We start from the raw sequence: 24,956 nt of genomic DNA, 5'->3' as shown, positions 1-24,956 counted from the left end.
CTGCATGGAGGATCCGATCAGATCCGCCTAAAAAACTGACAGGCGGATCTGATCGGACCGCCCGTGTGAAAGAGCCCTAACGGGGGTACCGACAGCAATACAAACTGATAAATGTTCTAATCCCTCTCCACTTTAACCAAAACTAAAAAACTATTTTTTTCTTAGTTATACTTTAAAACCTGGTACATACTATTTTTTTTTTCTGTTCAAAGCTGCTGTAATAACTATTACTAACTAACCCCCCGCTATTAACACTTCTATTTCTGAAAGACATCTTCATTTACAGTCAGCATTTTTTTCACTCCTGCCTAAATCTTTTGTACAGTACTGCTTATACTAAACTCCCCACGTCCTAGGAAAATGAAACTATAATTGCATGATAAGGAACAGAAACTATTTACATCTCAGATGACAAGAGGCTTTTACTGCTTGTGTGCGTCCCATCCGGAGGGCGTGATTATAGAGCTGTGCTGTGCTCCGTCCTATAGGAACAATGGGAGGGAGGGACTGATCTCACTTTATAAATCTGCCCCAACATGTTCTAGGAAAGACCGCGACTTCCCGTCATATCAAGAACATTGTTATCAGGTGAGCTTATGAAAATATATGTATGTAATGTGTGTGCGTGATCTGTGTGTTGTATTGTTTGTAGTCTAATATACAGTAAAACATACATATATATATATCTCAGACACATATATACACTGATAGTTTTATATATATCAGACACATATATACACTAATAGTAAATGAGTTTATCTCATTCATTCCTCTAGTTTAGATGTTTTCACTGTATACGTATACAATTGTGTATCCTTACATGAAAACGTTTTCTTGTACTTTCCATATTATTTACAAGAAGACTGCGTTTACATCGGATGTTTTCATGCGCATGCAGAAGCACGTTTTTGCGCATGTTCACAGAACCCCTGAAAAAATGTGTGTTGCGCTTGCAGTGCCATTAATTGCTCCGCAAACCCAGCCAGCAGACACGCGTTTTCATGCATTACACACACACACGTCAAAATGCACATGTTTGTTATGCATGACATAACGCCTAAAAAGCTACATGAGCTTCTTTGGCACGTTTGTCACGCGTAGGGCAGCCAATTGAAATGAAAACATACATTCATGAGATGCTAGGTGTGAGATGTGGTCTGATGGGATAGGTGTGAATGTAGCCTAATTAATATAATTTACAAGATAATTATATATCTTTAAATAACTCTTCTATACACTGATAATATTGAGTTTAAATGCTTTTTTTTTCCTCTGTTTTCGCTGCATGCATGCTTTGCCATACAATACTATTATGTAATTTATGAGAGAGAGAGAGAGAGAAAGAGAGAGAAAGAGAGGTAGATGGAGAGAGAGAGAGATATATAGATGGAGAGATAGAGAGAAAGAGAGCGAGAGAGAGATGGAGAGAGAGAGATATGGAGAGAGAGAGATAGATGGAGAGAGATAGAGAGAAAGAGAGCGAGAGATAGAGGGAGAGAGAGAGATATGGAGAGAGAGAGAGATATGGAGAGAGAGAGAGATATGGAGAGAGAGAGAGATAGATGGAGAGAGATAGAGAGAAAGAGAGCGAGAGAGAGAGATGGAGAGAGAGATAGATGGAGAGGGAGAGAGAGAGATATGGAGAGAGAGAGAGATGGAGAGGGAGAGAGAGAGATATGGAGAGAGAGAGAGATAGAGAGAAAGAGAGCGAGAGATAGATGGAGAGAGAGATAGATGGAGAGGGAGAGGGAGAGAGAGAGAGATAGAGGGAGAGAGATAGAGAGAAAGAGAGCGAGGGAGAGATGGAGAGAGAGATAGATGGAGAGGGAGAGAGAGAGATAGAAGGAGAGAGAGATATGGAGAGAGAGAGAGAGAGAGAGAGAGAGATGGAGAGATAGATAGATAGAGAGAGATGAAGAGAGGGAGAGAGAGAGATAGAGAGAGAGAGAAAGATAGATGGAGAGAGAGAGGGAGAGATGGAGGGAGAGAGAGAGAGATGGAGAGAGATAGAGAGAGAGAGATAGAGAGAGAGATGGAGAGAGAGAAATCACCTTAGTATATGTACAGTATATATCTCCTGTGTATACAGGATATTCAACATATTGAGCAATACGTTTTGGAATGCAGTGACTTTCCTGGTTATATATATATATATTATATATATATATATATATATATATACACACACGCACACACACACACAGTATCTCATAAAAGTGAGTACACCCCTCACAATTTTGTAAATATTTTGTTATATCTTTTCATGTGACAACACTGAAGAAATGACACTACAATGTAAAGTAGTGAGTGTACAGCTTGTATAAGGCTCCATGTACACGGGACGTTGTAATTGGTCGTTTAGGAGCAGTTGGGCGTTTTTTTCAGAAGCCCCTGAACCCATCTACATTTTATCTTATCTGTCCATGTACACAGGGTCGTTTACAGTCATTTGCAGGCAGTTGAGTTCAGGAACATTTTTTGGAACTTGAATGGAAGTCGCACTGCAAGTCGGATCAGGATGATCCGACTTGTGGCGCGACTTGTGCTGTGAGAATCTTGAGGGGGAACTCCACGCCAAAAATGGCGTGGGAGTCCCCCCCCCCCCCCAGGTTCCAAACCAGGCCCTTAGGGTCTGGTATGGAATTTGAGGGTAGCCCCACGCCGAAAAAACGGCGTGGGGTCCCCCCCAAAATCCATACCAGACCCTTATCCGAGCACGCAGCCCGATGACACGAGGGGGCGGGGCCTCCGATGACGTCATCGGAGGCCACGCCCACAATGACTATATAACAAGCTGCAGAGACCGGAGACCGGAATAATCACCGGAGACATCGTCGGAGGAAGACCAGGGGAAGAAGAAGAGAAGAGCCGAGGGCAAAAGAGCGGACAACAAAAGAGCAGAAGAGCGGACAGCAAAAGAGCAGAAGACCAGGAGAGGGAGAAGACCAGAGCAGAGATGAAGATTTTTAATAAACTTTCCAAAACGTCTCCTGTCGTTATTTACATACACTGCCTTTTATGGGGTGAATGGGTAGGGGTACAGTGTACCCCATACCCATTCACATAGGGAGGGGGTCCGGGATCTGGGGGCCCCCTTGTTAAAGGGGGCTTTCAGATTCCGATGAGCCCCCCTGCCCGCAGACCCCCACAACCACCGGCCAGGGTTGTGGGGATGAGGCCCTTGTCCTCCTCAACATGGGGGCAAGGTGCTTTGGGGTTGGGGGTGCAGAGCTCGTCCCCTCCCCCTTCCTGCCCTACCGGGCTGCGTGCTTGGATAAGGGTCTGGTATGGATTTGGGGGGGACCCCACGCCGTTTTTTCGGCGTGGGGCTACCCTCAAATTCCATACCAGACCCGAAGGGCCTGGTTTGGAACCTAGGGGGGGACCCCCACGCAGTTTTTTTGCCATTTTTGGCGTGAAGTTCCCCAAGATTCTTACAGCGCAAGTCGCGCCGCACGTGGCCAAACGTGCAATAACGCAAATGGAAAAAGCTACTGAAAGCACGTTTAACAGCTGCTTTTTCCCAGCATCAGACCTAGCTTTGCAGCATGTTTTTTCTAACATCCCGTTAGGGCTGGGCGATTTTGCCAAAAAAAAAAAAAATCTTCGATTTTTAAAGAAAAATTCGAGTTTCTATTCGATTTTTGATTTTTTTTTCAATGCACTTAAAAAATGACTGCAGACATCAGATATAGTGTCAAAAGTGCAACTTTATTGCTATGATTGTCCTCAAGAGTTAAAATGCGTAGAATAGAATAAATTCAAATTAAATAGATTAAAAAAAAAAAAACAATAGAATAAAATAGAAAGAAAATAACGATCTTCCGAACGTTTTATTAGCAGAAAGTAAAAAAAAAATTTTTTTTTTTCAAAATTGTTGGTCTTCTTTCTTGTTTACAGCGCAAAAAATAATGGAGCACGACTACGCAGTTGCAAGTTAAAGTAATGCAGAGCTGTATTTAAAAAAAAAATGGCCTGGTCATGAAGGGGGGGGGTAAATCTTCTGGATGTGAAGTGGGTAATAATATTTGTGGTGCAGTGCCATACATGAAGCAGGACTGATGATAGAATCCAGCAGCCTGGAGTGTCAGGTCACATGGCGCAGGGATAACCCGGTGTTCCGTGAGAATTACCTACCCGTGAGAAAAACCTACCCCCCCGTCACTTCCGGTACTCGGCACTGTATGTAATGCAGCGGGTACATTAAAACAGCTGTGCTGAAATAGGAGTGATCTCCGCTCCTGTCACTGTCACTTCCCTACTCTCGGATAGTAAATATAAAAGCGGCGGCGGCTGTATGAAAACATAAATCACGGAGCCGAAAGCCGCTTTTATATTTACTTGCCGAGAGCAGGGAAGTGACCGGGACAGGAGCGGAGATGACTCGTATTTCAGCACAGCTGTTTTATGTAAGCGCCGCGTCGGTAGGTTTTTCTCACGGTACACCGTGATCGTTTCATACTAGTGTGCATGCGCACTAGTAAGCTCCTCTGTTCTTTAATTAGGTATCCGGGGCTCTGAGCATGCGCACTGCTGCGCTGCTCAGCTGTTCCTGGCAGGAAGTGACGAGGGGTAGGTAATTCTCACGGGGTAGGTAATTCTCACGTTACACCGGCATGCCTTAGGGGCAGCAATGGGCTCCTGACCCCACATGCACCATGTGCCCGCCTGCTTCACAGTGAGCTCAGGCCACAATGGGCCAGCCTCCTCCAATCTACACCTCTCCAGCGCTTGCTCTCATTACCATACCCCCCACCGGCTGGCATAAAGTCATCCGAGCCATTGTAAACATAGACCCGTCTACAGAGGTCTCCGGCAGACTACAACTCCCAGAAGCCCCGACGGCCAACCTCTACAAATTGCCAAACCCAGCCTCATGCATATGCAAATGCGCAGAGCGTTCGCCAGCCAATGGCGCGGCGGGCTGTCACGTGGCGCGCGGGCAAGCACCGCTCATGAATATGCAAAGACGTTGGGCCAATGGCGGCACAGCGCGGTCACATGGTGCGCTCGGTGAGGTGAGGGAAGAGAAGTTATCTATCAGTGAACAAGGTAAAGAGACTCAGAGCTCAAGTGAGCAGTTGAAGGGGCGGGTAGTGTGTGTGTACTGTCTATGGTTACGCGGGGCGGGGGCTGGCTCATATCGCGCTATAGAAAAAACTATAGTGGCAAAAAACTCGAGTTTGAAAAAAAAAATAGTTTTTACACTAAAAAAATCGATATATCGATTTAATTGATTTTTTGCCCAGCCCTACGTCCCGTGTACATGGAGCCTAACAGTGTAAATTTGCTGTCCCCTCAAAATAACTCAACACACAGCCATTAATGGCTAAACCGCTGGCAACAAAAGTGAGTACACCCCTAAGAAAAAATGTCCAAATCGGGTCCAATTAGCAATTTTTCCTCCCCAGTGTCATGTGACTCATTAGTGTTACAAGGTCTCAGGTGTGAATGGGAAGCAGGTGTGGTAAATTTGGTGTTATCACTCTCACTCTCTCATACTGGTCACTAGAAGTTCAATATGGCATGTGACTACACCACTAAGTGAAAGTGTCCAAATATGACCCAAAGTGTGAATATTTTGTGTGGCGTGGCCACCATTATTTTCCAGCATTGCTTTAACTCCCTCTTGGCATGGAGTTCACCAGAGCTTCACAGGTTGCCACTGGAGTCCTCTTCTACTCCTCCATGACGACATTCCAGAGCTGGTGGATGTTAGAGACCTTGCGCTCCTCCACCTTCTGTTTCAGGATGCCCCACAGATGCTCAATAGGGTTTAGGTCTAGAGACATGCTTGGCAAGTCCATCACCTTTACCCTCAGCTTCTTTAGCAATGCAATGGTCGTCTTGTAGGTGTGTTTGGGGTCATTATCATGTTGGAATACTGCCCTGCGGCCCAGTCCCTGAAGGGAGGGGATCATGGTCTGCTTCAGTATGTCACAGTACATGTTGGCATTCATGGTTCTCTCAATGAACTGTAGCTCCCAGTGTAGGCAGCACTCATGCAGCCCCAGACCATGACACTCCCACCACCATGCTTGACTGTAGACAAGACACACTTGTCTTTGTACTCCTCACCTGGTTGCCGCTACACACCCTTGACACCATCTGAACCCAATAAGTTTATCTTGGTCTCATTAGACCACAGGACATGGTTCCAGTAATCCATGTCCTTAGTCCTCTGATGAAGTCAATGACGATACGCGCCAGGGCGTGACCACGCGGCTCCTACATTCGGATTTGTATATGCATAGCGTCTCACTAAGTACCGTGGCTGGACTGTCCTCCCCGCTGAACACCGCAGGACGGAGAGCGGTGAGCATATAACAGTTTTCTGGAACTCGTTAGCTATGATTGGATGGTTTTATTGCATTACTGTCTTGTAAGTGCATATTGTAATGTAAGGGGATTTAGAGGCATTTAATTAATTGTTTAAACGGGCTTCACTATGAAGTGTTTATTTTTTTTCCGGAGTTACTGACCTATTGATCCATGTGTCACAATCCGTGGGGAGGATATGTGATTTGTCCATCCACTCTGGAGTCAGTGCCGAGAAGTTTATGGTATATATATATATATATTGGGCCCATACTACATATATATGTGGTGAGTTTTCTACCTGTGGGGGTGATTGTCCATGAGGTGTGGTGAAGGTATATTTAAGACTATTTCAGTTTCAACCCTCCACCGCTCTTCATCAGGTACACGTGTCATGAAGAGTGGGGCCACTCGAAACTGTTGTGCAATTCCTGTACCTGCAATATATCTGACGTGTATATACACTTTCTCCATAAACTTATCTCCCCACAGTTATTACTTTTTTATCACTTGCCTCTCCCTTTAGATTGTAAGCTCTCATGAGCAGGGATCTTTGAACTTTCTAACTTGATTGTATTGTAACTTTACTGTCTGCCTTTTTATTGTAAAGCGCTGCGCAAACTGTTGGCGGCATAAAAATCCTGTATAATTGTAACAATAATATTTATTTAATTCTAGTTCCTCTTTTTCAGCTGTTTTTTCCCGTTTTCGCTGTACATTTGTTTTGTGATGCAATGGTTTGTTCTCATTTAAAATTTTTGGAATTTCTATATTACCAACAATAGTTCCTATTATTTACAAGAGGATGAGGTGACCGCTCTGTAACATTCATAAATATTAGGGAGAAAACTGAAAATTTTGTACTTTCCTGATGCATAAGCAAGACAACATACACGTATGGGTATCGGCTCCGCCCCTCGCCCAATCAGTACTGGTTATACTATATAAATGAGTCGCCTCTCCCAAGGCGGCTTTCTCCTAACTAGACTCCAATGCAAAGCCCCCAAGGGAGGGAACTGTATGCTGTCATGCTTATGCATCAGGAAAGGAAAATTACTGTCAGGTAAGTATAACATTTTCCATTTTCCTGACACAAGCATGACAGCAATTCACGTATGGGATGTAGCACGCCCAAAAAAAAACCACACGGGAGGGTATGCTGAAGTATTTTATTCATTGTTAACTCCGGTCGGTACAGAACAACCAAACTCTACAGTAGTTAAGGCTGCTGGATCTACTTTATAGGGAGTCAAAAATGTGCTATATGTAGACCATGTTGCGGCTCTACACATTATTTCTGGGGATACACCCTTGAATTCTGCCCAGGATGCCGCTAGGCTTCTTGTCGAGTGAGCCCTCACATCGGTCGGAGGTTCTAAACTTCTTGCCTCATAAGCCCTCTTGATAGTCTTGACCAGCCACAACGCCAGTGTTCTGGTAGATGCTGCTAGCCCTTTTCTTGTCCCACCTGGTATGACGAACAGGTTTTCTGTTCTGAAAGGGGCTGTTCTCTGTATGTATACTTCCAAGATAGACCTGAAATCGAACTCGTGCGTCTGGTTAGATGTGTCTCCCGGTATTGTTGGGAGAACGGTGTCATGTTTCCATTTAAAAATGGTTTCGGCAGAGGTTGTGGCAGACTTCTTAATATCACTCTATCCGGTAAGTGGCAACAAGAAGGTGGTTTGCATCCTAAGGCCTGATATTCTTCTCCCTGATGTAATGGCAGTGAGGAAAACTGCTTTCATCGTTATATTACACGAGGTTGCTTGGTCACCTGAAAAAGGAGGTTGGGACAACAACTGTAATACCATCTGTAAGTTCCATGGAGGAACAAACAACCTTCTTTAAAGGATAAACTCTACTGCAAGCTTTCAGGAGTTGGCGTACTAACCATCTCACCCCTGACAAGGCCGAAAGGGCTGAGACTTGGACTCTTAGTATGTTTGCCTGTAGGCCTACTTCAAGGCCTGTTTGAAGGAATTCCAGCACTTGTGATTCCTGTGGCACTAATGGGTCGAATCCTCTGAACTCGGCGAAGGTGGCAAACTTTTACCATATCCTCGAGTAGGTACCGTTCGTCGTTGCCGCTCTTGAAAGTTTCGATAACTGAGGCCAAGCAACCTGCCTCCCCTAGCCTTCTCCTCCCAATCTCCATGGCGCAGGATGAAGCCTGGTAGGATTCGCGTGACACAACTGACCATGCTGGAGGAGATCTGGTATCCCCAGTAGTAGGATTGGAGGTTCCAACCACAAAGACTGTAGTAGTGGGAACCACGGCCTGGGTGTTTTTGTATTCTGTAGTGTAACCTGGGAATTATAGGTGTTGGTGGGAATACGTATGCTAGGGTACAGATCCACTCGAAGCTTAGTGCATCCACCACTTCCGCCTGTAGGAATTTTGCTCTCGCTAAGAAACGTCTGCATTTCCTGTTGGTCTGGGATGCCATTAAGTTGAGGTCTGGAGGACCCCACTGACTGCAAATCCACTGGAAGACTGACTTGTTCAGTGCCCATTGTCCGACGTTTTTCAGCTCAGTGCATCCGCAAAGAAATTCTGTTGAGCTGGAATGTAAGTGGCTGTTAGACTTGACACATTCTGTTGAGCCCAGTTCATAATGGGCGCAACCTCCGCTAGGAGTGCTTGACTCCTCGTTCCTCCTTGGCGGCATACATAGGCGACTGCTGCCTTGTTGTCCATCTGGAGTATTACACTGGTCCCTCTGACTTGGTCTTGAAATGCTTTTAAAGCTTGAAAGACTGCCTTCAGTTCTAATACATTAGATACTTCTTTCTGTCTGCTTCTCCACCTGCCCTGGGCTAGATGCCCTTTGCAATGTGCTACCCAGCCTACCGCTGATGCATTTGATGTGATCACTACTTATGTCGGTGGGTTGGGTTGGTGGCACTTTGACAAATTGTCTAGTTTCTGCCAAAAATTGAGGAAAGGCTTCAACGCTGGTGACAGTCTGATCTATTGACGCGTGGAGCAGCTCTTCCATTGTCCCAGGAATTCCACCTGGAAGGTCCTCATCTGCCAGTGGGCTCACTTTTCCATGGGTATCGTAGCCGTTAGCGATCCTAACAGCCTGAGACATTGTTAGGCCATGAGGTAATAGAGTGTCGTTATCTTTTCTAGTTGAGGGACTAGCGCCGTTTCCTTCTCTGAAGGGAGTTCTACTGTGTTCCTGCAGGTATCTAGGATTGCCCCCAGAAACAGCATTCTCTGCATGGGCACTGGTTGACTCTTTTGCCAGTTGATTATCCATCCTAGGCTCAGTAGGGTTTGGACCAGAATCTCCCAATGTTCGGTCATGATTTGCGGGTTTCGGGCTACTAGGAGTACATCGTCCAAATAGTGGAACACTTGTAGACCTCGTCTGTGCAACATGGCTATGACCGGGAGTAGCACCTTGGAGAATATCCTCTGTGACGTTGACAGGCCAAATGGTAGGCAGATGAATTGAAAATGGTATTCCATTATCGCAAAGTGTAAATATTTGTGACATTGTTTATGAACTGGGACATGTAAGTAGGCATCTTTCAAATCTAAAGATAAGATCCACTCCCCCTGTCTGATGATTTGTATGACTGACTGCAGCGACTCCATTCGAAAGCTTTGCACTTGGATGTACTTGTTCAACTTCCGAAGGTCTAATACTGGTCTTAGATCACCTGTTTTTTTCTTTATTTGGAAAACAGGAGAATAGAATCCTTGATGTCTTTCCCGTATAGGGACTGGTTCTATGGCTCTTTTTTGTAGGAGTGATTGAACATATTCGAAGATTATCTATATCGTCTGTCGACACTGAGGCAGCTTTGTGCGGGTAGTAGGGAACCTCCGGGGGAGCCACAAACTCCCAGTGATGGCCTTCCCGGATTATCTTTACGGCCCAAGGGTCCTTGAATTACTCCGCCCAGACCGGCACAAATTGGCGCAATCCTGACTTGCCCCGTCACTTTCAAAATAGCGGTTTCCAATTTACTCCCAAACAAGGCTGCTTCGTCAAAGGGGATACGCACCAGTTGGATTTTGACAATCTGTCTGCCATTCATGGCTTGTGCCGTAATGCTCTTCTCGCCATCACTGATGATAGCATTACTCTGGCTGTACACCGCAGTGTGTAGATCACCGCTTCACCTACAAAATTGCCCGCTAGTTTGATTTTGTTCAGTATTTTTAGTACTGAGGTACTTCCAGTCTCTGTGGATAACTCTGCTTCTGCGCTCTCTGCCCATGTTGTTATTGCCTTGGCTACTGATGTCAGTGGCAATGATGGTTTGCAGGCACTTCCTCCTGATGCATATATTTTCTTTAGCTCTATATCTATCCTACTTTCTGAAACATCCTTGAAGAAAACTGCATCATCCATAGGTAATGTGACATGTCTGGCCAATCTAATGACAGCTGCATCCACTAGTGGGGCCACCTCCAGTGCATGGACCTCTTTTTCCTTGGAGATACAGCTTCTCAAACCTGTTGGATAAGGACAGTTTTCTGTCTGTCTTCTTCCATTTATCATAGATAATATCCTTCGCCTTCTCAATCAAAGGAAATGAGAGAACCAACCTTTTTAATTGTGGATAATATTTCCTAGTTTTTGCGGATGGTGTGATTTCCTCCTCCCATCCAAGAGCTTCTCTTACTGCTCTTACCAGGGGTTCCACTAAGGCAAAGTGGAATCCGGCAAACAACTCCTCTTCTACGGGGGGCTCATCTCCTGAGTCCGACCCTGGTGATGGTTCCCTTAAGGAGCTTTTCTTAGCTAATGGTGGTCTGGCTCCTGCTGCCTCTGGTTGGCTGGTTTTGACCACCATTTCTTGTAGGGAATCTTTAGCTGTTTGTTAAATTAGGGAGATCATATCTGCCTTTATGCTTCCTTATCTGTTGCTGCTTCTAGCAGTCAAGACCGACATAATATTTTCCTAGGTAATGTCTTTAGGCCGCAGTCCAAACATTGATCCTCCGCCCCTTCCTCAGCCTGTGTCTCCCCCATTGCTTGCCAGCCTTTTTGGCGGGCTTTTGAATGGCTTGCAGCCATAGAAGGGCTTCTGACTGCACGTCTTGAGGAAGGATGCTGTTGGTGAAAGCTAGAAAGATTTACATTTTATTACCCATGTGTTCTCTTTAAAAGGATTTAATACCTACTTACCTGACCCTCACCTTATATTGTGTGGCTGATCTCTGGGAGAGCTCATGGTATGCCTTTAAGAATCTGCAACAAAAGGTTGTACTAAGCATTCTATCTCCACTCCTGCATGTAATCAATAGGACATATCTTACCTCCACAGGAGTGGCACAAAATAGGCACAATCTGTTTGAACAAGGAAGATTCTTAGAACCTGCACACCACACATTTCATATTATCCAGCAACCCTTGATCCACTCCCCTTACCTGGCCTCCGCTGCTTGCACCTTCTCCTGTCTGTCCTGTGCACCTGGTATGTTTCGTACTCCCCACTATAAAGGGGGGGGGGAGACGGGGTCCTGTCCCCCAATTGCTGCCTGAGCATCTCCCAGAGCTTCCCGGCCGCCAACGGCGAACCGGAAGTCCCCTAGATGCACCTACGCTGACTGGAATACCGCCGGGTGCCATTTTGGATAGGGTAGTCTGCAGCATGGCTGCCGGAAGTCACTGGACACCATCTTGGAACTTGGCAGCTGCCCTGCCATTCGTCTCTCTGCTGTCTGCTTGGAATTTCACCCCAAAACAGCACCCTTGCCCAAGGGTGAACATAGCAGCCTGAGGGAACCTTACAGCCATAAAGAGCCAGGGCGAAGAAGAGAGAAACCCATGTCACCTGAGGAGTTACTTACCTGTCCCCAGAGATCAGTATCCTACCCCCCAGTGTTTTGGCCTGGGAGAGGCTTCCCTTGTATAGGCGGTTTACACCAGAGGGAACTTCGACACAGGAGAGGCTGAACCTATGCGGCTGGCCAGATGAACCCAGCAAGGTGAGAGCAAAAATAAAAAATCTTCTTATCATAGTAATATGTGCGACTTAAAGTCATAGCGACTTCAAAGTAGTTTATGCACTTACTTTGGTCTGACTTTCATGCAACTTGAGAGCCATAGACTTCAATGTTAACCCTCAAATGTTGCATGAATGTCATACCTGAGTGTGTTTTAAATGCAACAGTGGTGCAAAGTTGTGTCAAAGTTGCATCAAGGTTGCGTCAAAGTTGGACCAAAGTTGCACTCCAAAGTCAGCACGATTTTGGAGTTGTACAAGTGTGAATGGAGCCTAAACCAAGAGAAGATGACCGGGACGCATGGATCTGGTGTATCACAGTATGCTTTTGGAAAACAACCAGACTTCATCTTCATGTTTGCTAAATGATCTATTGGTAATCAGTAGTAACCATTCGACATTGACTCTAGCCTGATCTAGAATGTATACAGTGTAACTGGTGTTTAGTCATGTGTTCCTATAGACAATGACCCTGTGCTTGTCTGGGGTGAAGAATAGAAAACCTGCATTGTTGTCCATGTATTGTACATGGTTCATTAGGCTCTGTGTAAAAGTTACAACATCTGTCCTATCACAATTCATTTCTGTGACCCCGCTAGGAAGATTTTCCATCAATTATTTTCCCTGTGACATCTGGACAACAGATCAAAAGAAATAGGTGTCACTTTGACAAGAAAAATACAAAAAAAAAAATCAGCAGCTCTTAACCACTTAAGCCCCGGAAGATTTGGCTGCTTAAAGACCAGGGGGTATTTTGCGATTCGGCACTGCGTGACTTTAACAGACAATTGCGCGGTCGTGCGACGCTGTACATAAACAAATTTGACGTCCTTTTTTTCCCACAAACAGAGCTTTCTTTTGGTGGTATTTGATCACCTGTGCGATTTTTTGATCATGCGCTATAAACAAAAAAAGAGCGTCAATTTTGCAAAAATAACAATATTTTTCACATTTTTTTATATAAAATTCCCCCCTAAAAAAATGTAAAAATCTAAATTTTTTAACATTTTCGGCCAATTTGTTTTATGCTACATATGTTTGGTAAAAAAAAAAAAAAAAAATCGCAAAAAGCGTATTTTGATTGGTTTGCGCAAAAGTTATCGCTTTTACTAACAAAGGGAAAGATTTTTGTCATTTTTGTTGTTTTTTTTTTTTTAACGCGTAATGGCGGCGATCTGCGATTATTTTTTTTGCGGTACTGCGACATTGGGGCAGACAGATCGGACCCTTGACTGACAATTTTGACACTTCTGGGGTTACCAGTGACATTACTGCAGTAATCAGTGCTATATATATGCACTGTTACTGTAAAATTACACTGGCAGTGAAGGGGTTAACTTTATTTGAGAGGGAGGGGCTGTGTGTGTCCCTAGGGGCGTGATTCTAACTGTGATTGGCTGTGGCTTGAGCTGTAGGAACAATGATTAACGGTCTTACATAGTAGAACCGTATAATCAATGTTTCTACACAGGGGAGAATGACAGGCGGCTTGTTTACACTAGCCGCCTGACTTTCTCCCTCTCCCCCGACGATCGCAGAGTGACCGGCGGACATCGGGTCCGCCGGTCACACGCGCAGGGGGGTCCGTGACCGCGCGGGAGCGCGCCGGCGGCGGCACGCGCTCGCTCCCCAGAGCCTCACAGGCTAGTGACGTACCTACCGATACGTCACTCTGCCTGTGAGGGGCTGACCTCCGCAATATATCTACTTGCGGCGGTCAGCAAGTGGTTAATATCAACCAGATCTTCTTTGCAGATGTAAAGATTCTCCTGGACAAAAGAATCAATATCTTTCCTATGAGTTTAGTTAGCCTTGACTATAAATATGTTATATAACAGTTGTCTCGAAACTGCGGCCTGGGGGCCTGGATGTGGCCCTTTGCTAATCTTTATCCAGCCTTTGGGGCAAAATTCTTCCCTCTATGCTCTCCAACAATGGGACATTATTTCTGCCACTGACACCAACAATGAGCCATTATTCCTTCCACTGACCGCAACGATGGGCCATAATCCCTCCGACTGACACTTCCTCCCAATGACACCAACATTGGGGTACTATTGCTCCCACTGAACCCAACAATGGGGCACTATTCCTCCAACTGACACCAACATTGGGGCACTATTCCTCCAATTGACATCAACATTTGGGGCACTATTCCTCCAACTGACACAACATTGGGGCACTATTCCTCCAACTGACACAACATTGGGGCCCTATTCCTCCCACTGACATGAACACTGGGGCACTATTCCTCCAACTGACACCAACATTGGGGCACTATTCCTTCCACTGACACGAACACTGGGGCACTATTCCTCCAATTGACATCAACATTTGGGGCACTATTCCTCCAACTGACACAACATTGGGGCACTATTCCTCCAACTGACACAACATTGGGGCCCTATTCCTCCCACTGACATGAACACTGGGGGACTATTCCTCCAACTGACACCAACATTGGGGCACTATTCCTTCCACTGACACCAACATTAGGGCACTATTCCTCCCATTGACACGTACACTGGGGCACTATTCCTCCAACTGACACCAACATTGGGCACTATTCCTCCAACTGACACCAACATTAGGGCACTATTCCTCCCACTGACATCAGCATTTGGGCACTATTCCTCCAACTGACACCAACATTGGGGCAGTATTCCTCCAATTGACATCAACATTTGGGGCACTATTCCTCCAACTGACACAACATTGGGGCACTATTCCTCCAACTGACACAACATTGGGGCACTATTCCCACAACTGACATCAACATTGAGGCACTATTCCTCCCCTAATACCAAAGATGGGTCATTTTTTTCTCCTACTGACGCCATGACATTTTCTGTCCCCACTGGCCATTGACCCCCCTAAAGCCTGAAGGACAGTAAACCAGCCCTTTGTTTAGAAAGTTTGAAGACCCCTGCTATATAAGGTAATTATCCACCCCTGCTTAAAAAAAAAAATAGGAGGGGGGGCCTGCATAGATGGTATCTTTGCAATCTTTTGTGCACGGAAAGAATAAATGCAAATAAAATGACTTTACTACTCCAAATTTTGCTCTACTTTTGATCCATTCCGCTAAGGTTAGTAAGAGCTGATCTTCAAAGGCTACAGACAAAAATGATACCATTTATATGGGGCAAGAAAGGCCATAAATTATTGGAGAAAAAACCCCTCCAGTCTCATAGGACAAGGGGAGGCCTTGGGAGTACCTAATCTTCTCCCTTATTACCAAATTTTCCAACTGGCCCAGCTATTGGTTATCTATTCTCAGGGAGGAAAACTTGGGTTGCCATGGAACCGCTATGTGCCTCTTTAAAGGATAAGTTCACCTTTGGGAACATGTTCCACCCATTTTTAGGGTGGAACATGTACATGTTCCCAATGCTGCAGCCACTAACTGTTCCCCCCCTGTGACAGCAGTATGGGGCTAAGTTCCCCTTTCAAAATCACAGGGCCGCTTCATTCATTCACACAGCTCCGACATCTTTTGCGGCTGGCTTATAGTTCTCAATGAACTAGTAGTGGTAATTCATTGATCCTTTTGTATTGTATCTGCTTGCCTGTACAGGATGCAGAGGCACACTGACAGATCTGAAGGAGACCTGCATGCACCAGCAACCTGCTGATCGCTGGTGCAATGCTTTACAGACTCCAAATAAATAAAATAAAATAAATGCGCATTTTTTTACCTGCAAAATTGTGCAATTATTATTTTTTTCTTAAAAGTGAACTTATTCTTTAATCAACATTGACTGTTTGAAATAGCTACTGGTAAAATGCAGACCACCCAAAATCTCCTTAGCTCTGTGGGACTCCAAACACAACGGTCTAATTTCACACCACACTCCTATTGCACCAGTGTTAAGAAATCCGGTTTTCCTTCTGGGAACGTCTTTATCTTGGTGGCTGGACAAAGGTCTATACCAGATAGGTAATTTCTTCACTCCTCTGGACCAATTATTATTAAAACATTACAAAGAAAAACACAATCTACCATATACAGAACAATTTAAACTCTATCAAATATATTACTTTCTACATTTTCTCATTTCTGATAAAAAATCGTTGGTTATACTAACTCCATACGAGAAATTGTGTATAAAAGTTAAGGGTCAAATGGCCCTGTATGACAATGTGGGCATCTAAAGTCAGAGTTACATATTCTGTGGACTCCTGTTTTTTTTCGATGCTATAGATTCATCTTTTTCAAGCTTTTTACCCCAGAAGAACCCTTGAAATAATTTTCAGGTGTCTGAGAACCCCTGCTTAGATAAGTTCATCAGAGGTCATAAGGAAAAATGCCCCTTAGGCACCTTTCACACGGGCGTTCCGTATGTCCGTATATCACCCCATCCGTTTGCGGGTGATATACGGACATAATGCATGTCAATGAAATTGCAGATGTCAGCGGATGACATCCGCTGACATCCGATTTGCGTCCTTTCAGTTCTGTTCCGTTTTTTGGAACGGAACAGAACCCTATTTTTTCTTCCGTTTCAAAAACGGAAAGGACGCAAAATCAGATTTCAGCGGTGTCATCCGCTGACATCCGCAATCCCATAGACTAACATTATGTCCGTATATCATCCGCAAACAGATGGGATGATATACGGATACGGACAGGATGACACAAATGTCATCCATGTCCGTGAAAAAAAAAAAGTGGCGGAGCGGATCGCAATACGGTCCGCTCCATGTGAAAGGAGCCTTACATTGGTGGTCAGTAGAAGGATTGACTCCTTACAATTAATTGAAAACATCATTGGTGTCATGCTATTGATCTGCCAAGTGACAATGGACCTGGAACTATGCAGGCACCTTCAGATGGAAGGTCAGCTAGCCACAGCTCAAGGCTCTCCTAGCAATCTCTGGAGGAACCCTAAGGTTCCACGGAATCCTGGATGAGAATGCCTGCCCTAGAGTTTATAGTGGTATAATGAATGTTTTACTTATGGAAGCTAATTTTAGGGTTATGTTGCAGTTGTATTTGGTTCCCATTAGGCTTGCAAAAATGTACTTGGGTACATCTCCTTTGTGTTTTGGTTGCGATTTACAGGGCACTGTAATCCATATTTGGTGGGAATGTCCCAGAATTAGAACCTACTGGAGTAGAATTCTGAACTTTTTAAAATTACCAATATACAGGTTCCCAGATATCCCTTATATACACTACTTAACTGCTCCTAGGTGTTTCCAGACATTCTCAATCATTTTAAACTTTTAGCAACCAAAAGTAGGATTACACAAGCAAGGAAATCCCAATAGCCATCCTTCTTATTAACTAAATCCAAAATCTCCTGGATTATGATTCCCATGAAATTAAAGCGGTTGTATACAGCTGGACAGTTTTTTCTTTCCTGCAAGGTAAAGTCATAATGTGCTAGTAGGCAAAGTGTTTAGGTTTGACCTCCAATTATATGGTTTTGGTAAATCTAAAGGAAAGTTGTACAAGAAAATTGTATAATGTGTAGCCAGCTTTATACAGTACTCACCTGTCCTTGATCAAGCAAGATCTTAAAACGTTTGTAAAGGAAGAAGGTTTTTTTTATCCTAATGCAATATATGCATTTGGATAAAAAAACCTACTGTGTGCAGTAGTCCCCCTAAGCCCCCCAATACTTACTTGAGCCCCCTCACCATCCAGCGATGTCCACAAATGCCTCCGTCAATCAAGACTCTCCCTCCTGATTAGCTGAGACACAGCAGTGGTGCTATTGGCTCCCACTGCTGTCAATTAAACTCAGTTACGGTAGCCAATGAGGAAAGTGAGGGGTGGGGGTGAACCGCAGCTCAGTGTCAGAATGGATATGGGGGGGGGGGGGGCACTCAACAGGACAGTGGGGCTTGGGAGCTACAGCCAGGTACCTAAGTAGAGGGGGATCTGGGTCGCTCTGTGCAAAACCCACTGCACAGAGCAGGTAAGTATAACATGTTTGTTATTTGAATTTTTTAAGACTTTACAATCACTTTAAGCCTAGTACACACCTACTGGGTAAAACAAAAAAAAACGGACAGCTAAGGTTGGAGCCACTGTACTAACAATCCAATGTTAGTACAGTAATCTCCCCTGCTGTTCTATTGTGTACCACTGTGTTCTGAGGGGGACGGCCCCCCCATCAGAACACTCCAGTCAGCGCTCAGCCAATTGCCGGGAGACGGTTGGCAGACCTTTTTTGGTCACGAGCCTTCGACAGAAGCATTCTGTCCAGCCGGCTGCCATACACCTGGATTGAATGTTGGCTGGTTTGCCGGTTTCTATTGAACATTCGGCCCATGTATACTAGGCTTTAGCTCTATGGTCTGCTTGGTCAAAGGGTGGAGTTCAAACACTCTATAGCAGGGATCCTCCAACTACGGCCCTCCAGCTGTTGCAGGACTACCCATCCCATGAGGCATTGTAAAACTCGGACATTCATAGACATGACTAGACATGATGGGAATTGTAGTCCCTGAACAACTGGAGGGCCAGAGTTTGAAGACCCCTGCTCTATAGGATTAAATGGAGAATAATACACGGGTCCAACAAAGAATATTCTGTCAAACTTGATAATTGTTGTTTACTCATTACTAACCTTTATTGTAACTCGGCTGCCAAACCCATTATTAACATAACTGAACTATTTATAGATTTTATGGGATGATGATTTGTATATGCAAGCTTAAAACAACAATTTTTGGGAGGTAGGGATTGTTTACGCTTTAAACACTTTTAATAGGTAGTATGTCATTCGATTTTTGTACATGGTAACAAAAAAAATTCTTAGAACTTTGGCAGTTACAATGGTTTTTACAGAAGTGCAAGAAGATTACAGGCGGTTCCCGGGTTACAAACAAGATAAGGACTGTAGGTTTGTTCTTAAAGCGGAGTTCCACCCTGGGAAAGTTTTTTTTAATAAAAATACCCCCGGGACAGTCAGGGCTAGTGCATTCCACAATGGATAGCCTCTGATCTGTCCCGGGTTGCACTTACCTTTTAGAAGAAATACTTACCTTGAAAATGTATTGTCCAGCGCTGCCATCTCAGGTGTGGGCAGCTTGAAGCCAGCGCGTCCTCTTCTGTCTTCTTCGGTCCCACGATGCACTGCACCGGCCCCGCCGTCACTTCCGGTGCCGCAGCGTCATCCCTGCTCAGCTTCTGGGCATGCCCAGAAGCTGTTTAGCAAGGTATGACGGCGCCTGCACCGGAACTGACGTCAGGGCCGGTGCAGGGGCATTGATTCCTGGGAGCGATGACGTTCCCAGGAATCATTGCAAGCCAGGAAGTGACGAATCGCCGTGGCCGCCGAGGGGAGGAAGAGGAAGTAAGGTAAGTATATTTTCTTCTAAACAAGGTAAGTAAGAAAAAAAAAATTGTGATTATCCATTTGTTTTTCAGGTGACCCGGAGCAAGAAGATGGAGGCAAGTATAATTTTAGGGTGGAACTCCGCTTTAAGCCAAATTTGTTTGTAAGTCAGAAAAGGTACAAGTTTTTAAGTTTAGCTCCAGCCAAAAGAATAATTTTTAAGTTTTTTGGATAGCATAGGGAAGAGTCGAAGGATGCTAACATTTAAAGCAATCCTGTCAACATATAAAGGAAATCAAGATGAAAGTTCCTTGCAAAAGAATAATTTTTGTATTTAACCCATGCATCCTACCTCAACTCTGTTCCAGTGCTGTGGCTTTCTACAGTTGACATGGAGGCTGCCATTATTGACTGTAGATCATCATCTGATCCTGGTTGTCATTCTCGCCCTATGACTTTGATACTCCAAGTCCAACTCCAGGGCCTGGAACAAGAATGGGTTGACTTTTTAGATCTTTGTCTTGTTCTTCATCACCGTCTCAGATGGTATTTATCTTTTGCCTGACCAATTATTTCATTTTCCATACAGGATATTTAAAGGGCTTAAAATTTCACTAAAGCCTGTAACTTCTGTCTCCTAAAAGCAACACGTGTATAGAATAAAAAGATCTTAGTCTCAATTTCTTGCATGGCACTATATTAAAAATACATTTTGTTACTCCATTGGAAATGTATGGATAACCCATTCTTCATCGTTTTTCCTGATTTGATGTGATTTTGTATGCTTCACTTGTTTTTGCCAATAAAACATATTGAGAAAAAAATAATAATTTGTGGAAACAAACTCAGCATGATCTCCAAATCCCTAGAAAAGTAAATCAAGGACACATTAAATACATTTACAACTCATCCTCAGAGTTTAACCCAAATGATGACTACAATTATTCTTCAGCTTGGCAGTTTAGCTAAAATAGGTTTTGAATGGTTGTGGGTAGTATTCTGCTACAGGACTTCTATAAAGAAAGTTGACTGTGTGTACTAAAGTATTCCCACCCCTCAATTTCATATTTTCCAAATACCTTCAGTATTGATAGGCTTATAGAACCTTTACACATTCATCAGTGAATGCCAGAGGCTGGGTAACTATCCAACAACTGAATGACAAACCCCAACCACTCTCATATAATGTACCCTACAAGTCTGCATGTACAGGAAAAATATCAAAATTTCTATTGACAAGGAAGAGCAATAGACTTTTGGCAAAATCTTCCAATGCAATCAACATCTCTTTTCTGTCCACAGAAATCCTTCACTGAAGTTCAGGTGGTAACATCTCCCGGTGTCTTGGCCATTGCCTTCCATAGCTTAAGGATGAACAGTCTGCAGGGCACCCTTTATGACTTTGGCGAACCCTGCAGAGCTGTGGGGTCATTAAATAGACCAGTCTCTCAGCACACAGCTAGCTGATCCAGATGACTTGTTTCGTCAAATGGAAAAATGCTGGGCTACATGAGTTAGCAGGCAACATTTTTTTACATAAATTCATTCAAAGGATCATGTGGCTGCATAAAGAAATGCCCTAATTAAAAGGGACACTTGTTTTATTTATTTTTTGTACAACAGCTTTAAATATTCTTACAATATTCATGTAATGCATTTTAATGTATAACTTTGTACTTCCAATTTTTTTAATCTTGTAAAAACTCTTATTCTAGGACACAGTGATGGGCAGCTCGGTGAAAACCTTCATTTTCCTAGACCTGGAAGCTACTGGTCTAAATGGGGACCTTCCCAAAATCACAGAGCTGTGTTTGGTGGCTGTCCACGCATCTTCATTGAAGAATCCAACAACCAATGACTCGGGAGAGATACAGCTACCTCGAGTGTTGGATAAGCTTTGCCTTTGCGTGGATCCAGTGAAGCCCCTTACTCCGAGAGCTTCAGAAATCACTGGCCTGGACAATGACCTACTGAGAACTTGTGAGAAGCAAACATTTGATGTGAGCCTCATCAACACCGTCCTTGAATTTATAAACCGTCAGGCTCAGCCAGTTTGTTTGGTGGCCCACAATGGCTTTTTCTACGACTTTCCCCTACTGAAGACTGAGCTTCTGCAACAAAATCAGGACCTCTCCAGCTCCATCCTGTGTGTGGATTCACTTCAAGCCTTCCGATATCTGCATAAGCAAGGGGGAACGGGGTCAGAAAAACGCAAAGGGCAGTTTTCCCTAATAGAAATTCACAGGCAGTTCTTCGGCAAAGAGCCTAACTTTTCCCATTACGCAGAAGGGGATGTGTTGGCCCTCATTCTTATCTTCATTTTCAAAGCAGAATGTCTTTTGGAGGTAGCCAATTACAGGCAATGGGGAGACATCAAACCAATGTATTAATGACTTATCTTGTATAAAGGACCAAATTGCCACTAATTTTATTCTCCCTGTGATTCCATCCATATTCTAGATTTTACCCCTTCCAATAGAGTGAGATTTGTGCTTAAAGTGGATCTATATTTTAAAAATCAAAAGCTGATTGAAAAATGAACTGTGGCTAAGCTGTACATGTTGCCTTGAACTTCTCCGGAGAAATGGAAATGCCTATCCTGATGTGTGACTTCTGCCGTGGCACTTCTGCTCCTGTAGTCCCAAAGTTGCATGCATATCTTCAGTGTAAGATCATCTCAGGCATACACCACCCTCTTCCCATTACATTCAAACAGCAGATTTCAGTTTATCAGATCACAAGTCCTGACATGAAGAAGCAAAAAAATGCTGCCTCTACCACAATGGGTGCCTCTATGTGTTTTTTCTAACCATTAAATGGATTTTTAAATTACTGTTTGGATAACTGTCTGCTATAAGTCTTCATATTCATGCAAACCAGTGGGAGACTCATGCATCGCTATGTACACTCCATCTGAGTGTTCAGAAATAGGAGGTAGGAGAGGCATGCTTAGGCAGCTTCTGGAAGGATGGGGGCAAATACTTTAACCACTTTACCACCGGAGGATTTTGCTGTCTTATGTCCAGGCCACTTTTTGCGATTCGGCACTGTGCGACTTTAACTGACAATTGCGCGGTCGTGCGACGCCGTACCCAAATAAAATTTACGTTCTTTTTTTCCCACAAACAGAGCTTTCTTTTGGTGGTATTTGATCACCAGTGCGATTTTTACTTTTTGCGCTATAAACAAAAAAAAAGTGTAAATTTTGAAAAAATAACAATATTTTTCAAATTTTTTTATATGAAATTCCCCCAAAAGAAATGTAAAAATCAAAATTTTTTTAAATTTTTGGCCAATTTGTTTTCTGCTACATATTTTTGGTAAAAAACAATTGCAATAAGCGTATTTTGATTGGTTTGCGCAAAAGTTATTGCGTTTACTAACTAGGAAAGATTTCTGTCATTTTTGTTGTTTTTTTTTTTAACGAGTAATGGTGGCGATCTGCGATTTTTTTTTGCGGGACTGCGACATTGCAGCGGACAGATCGGACCCTTGACTGACATTTTTGACACTTTTGGGGGTACCAGTGACATTACTACAGTAATCAGTGCTATACATATGCACTGTTATTGTAAAAATGACACTGGCAGGGAAGGGGTTAATTTTATTGGAGAGGGAGGGGTTAATGTATGCCTGGTGCTTACTAACGTGTGTGGGGGGAGGTGACTGAGTGACACAGGCACAGATCGCATGTTCGGCTATGCTGAACCTTGCAATCTGTCACTGTCTGTCACTTAGGAGATCCGCCCGCTCTGTTTACACAAGCAGGCGGATCTCCAAACTCGATTCCCCGACGATCGGGGAAGAGCGGCGGTGATCACCGCCGCTCCTCCCCTGGCCCGGCTCCCGCTGTGACTGAATACAGCGGGAGCGAGCCTCCGGCGGGGTGCGTGCGCCGCCCACAAGGGGAGGAGTCCAGCGACGTAGGTCTACATCGCTGGACGGGAACTAACCACTTTGCCACAGTAGAGCTCGAGTGAGCGGTCGGCAAGTGGTTAAGTTTTATGCTAGCCTTTTTGATATAATGATAATTTAAATAATACCCTACAGAAATCGCTTATGCTAAACAATAATTTCAATCAACAAATGTTTTAATTGAAAACAGTCGCCCGACAGAAAATTCAATCAAGTATTACTCACATTAATTGGGTGCTCCAGTGCACTTCCTTTGAAAGCATTTAAAACCTCTATACTTGTGACACTGCATCTGCTTATAATCCGTGTGTAAGTTCTAAATTCAAACGCTGTGCCGTCTAGTTGCCCCTCCCCCAGTCTAGTTGCCCCTACTTGTTTGGATTAAGAAAAGCACTTGTACTTTATGATGTAAGCACTATTGGCGTCCTTTTTCTCATACATATGATTCGGGTCACACTGCAAAGAGCCAAGGAGACATGGCGGCAGTGGGAAAAAGAAGCGGATACCAATTGATCTAGGCCTGGAAGGACAAAAAGCGATATCTGACCAAGCTTAATTGTGAGGTCACATATCATAAGACGAGCACACATCTGATGGGGGAGCACGAGTGTATTATATAGACGCATATATAGAGCACTCAAAAAGGCACGGAGATAAGCATTTGGATACATAGAAGCATGAGAGCACGGCATAACTGAATCACAATCACGTACGAAATGCATGTTAATGGACTATTTGTTGATCACTTGTATATTACATTTTTATAAGATTTTGTGAATATATTCCTTGTCTTTAGAACATTTTTGCACTGTATGAATTGGGGATAAACACCTCGTTTTTGCACTTGGGAGATATTCTCTAGAAGGAATTCTAATTCTATTAGTATGTCATGTTGATCTGAATATACATAGTTTAGCATGCATATATGATTTGTTCTGCATATGCAGGACTGTGTAAACACAAGCACTGATCAGTGTATTCTGGCAGCGAAGGGGCCCCCACTGTCAGAATATAATAAGCACAGCGGGGAGGATTCCTTCATCTACCTAGCTTGGAAGAAAGGGGGAATCCATTCCGTTTTTTTTTTGATCGGCCCACTGGCTGATCAAAAAAAATCTGAATCATGTATGGCCATTCTTAGAGTAAAAAGTTTATTACAGCTACTGAAGTCAACTTGTACATTATAATGAATGATATACCCTCTTAAGCACTTCTTCTTCAGAGTGGATAACTATGGAATGCAGAGGGTGCTACTGCTTAAAGGCCTGTTTTTTTTTCTCATTTATTTGCTATTTATGACTACAATTGGGCCACATATGTTTTAAGTTTTTAATTTATATGCTCGTTACCCAATAGAATACAATGACTAATGCACTTGTTTAATACATTTTTAAAACACCTAATTGCCTTGCGTGCTCTTTTTTGCAAATATTTGATCCCATTAAGTTACATGCAGTA

General features: G+C 43.8%; 2 protein-coding genes across 2 annotated transcripts in view; one reads left to right on the top strand and one right to left on the bottom strand.

Annotated features, from left to right (window-relative positions):
* The window catches only part of APEX2 (apurinic/apyrimidinic endodeoxyribonuclease 2), a 226,327-nt gene that overhangs the window by 80,623 nt on the left and 120,748 nt on the right, over positions 1–24,956 (bottom strand). The window lies entirely within an intron of this gene.
* TREX2 (three prime repair exonuclease 2) lies at positions 519–21,992 on the top strand. The gene is made up of 2 exons (XM_082262940.1): positions 519–588; positions 21,299–21,992. The coding sequence occupies exon 2, from the start codon at positions 21,308–21,310 to the stop codon at positions 21,971–21,973; it is 666 nt and encodes a 221-aa protein (XP_082119066.1). The 5' UTR covers positions 519–588; positions 21,299–21,307; the 3' UTR covers positions 21,974–21,992.

Source organism: Pelophylax lessonae (genome assembly GCF_965119305.1).
Source record: "Pelophylax lessonae genome assembly, chromosome: 7".
NCBI classification, from domain to species: domain Eukaryota; kingdom Metazoa; phylum Chordata; class Amphibia; order Anura; family Ranidae; genus Pelophylax; species Pelophylax lessonae.
This window is presented reverse-complemented; position numbering and strand designations above follow the sequence as displayed.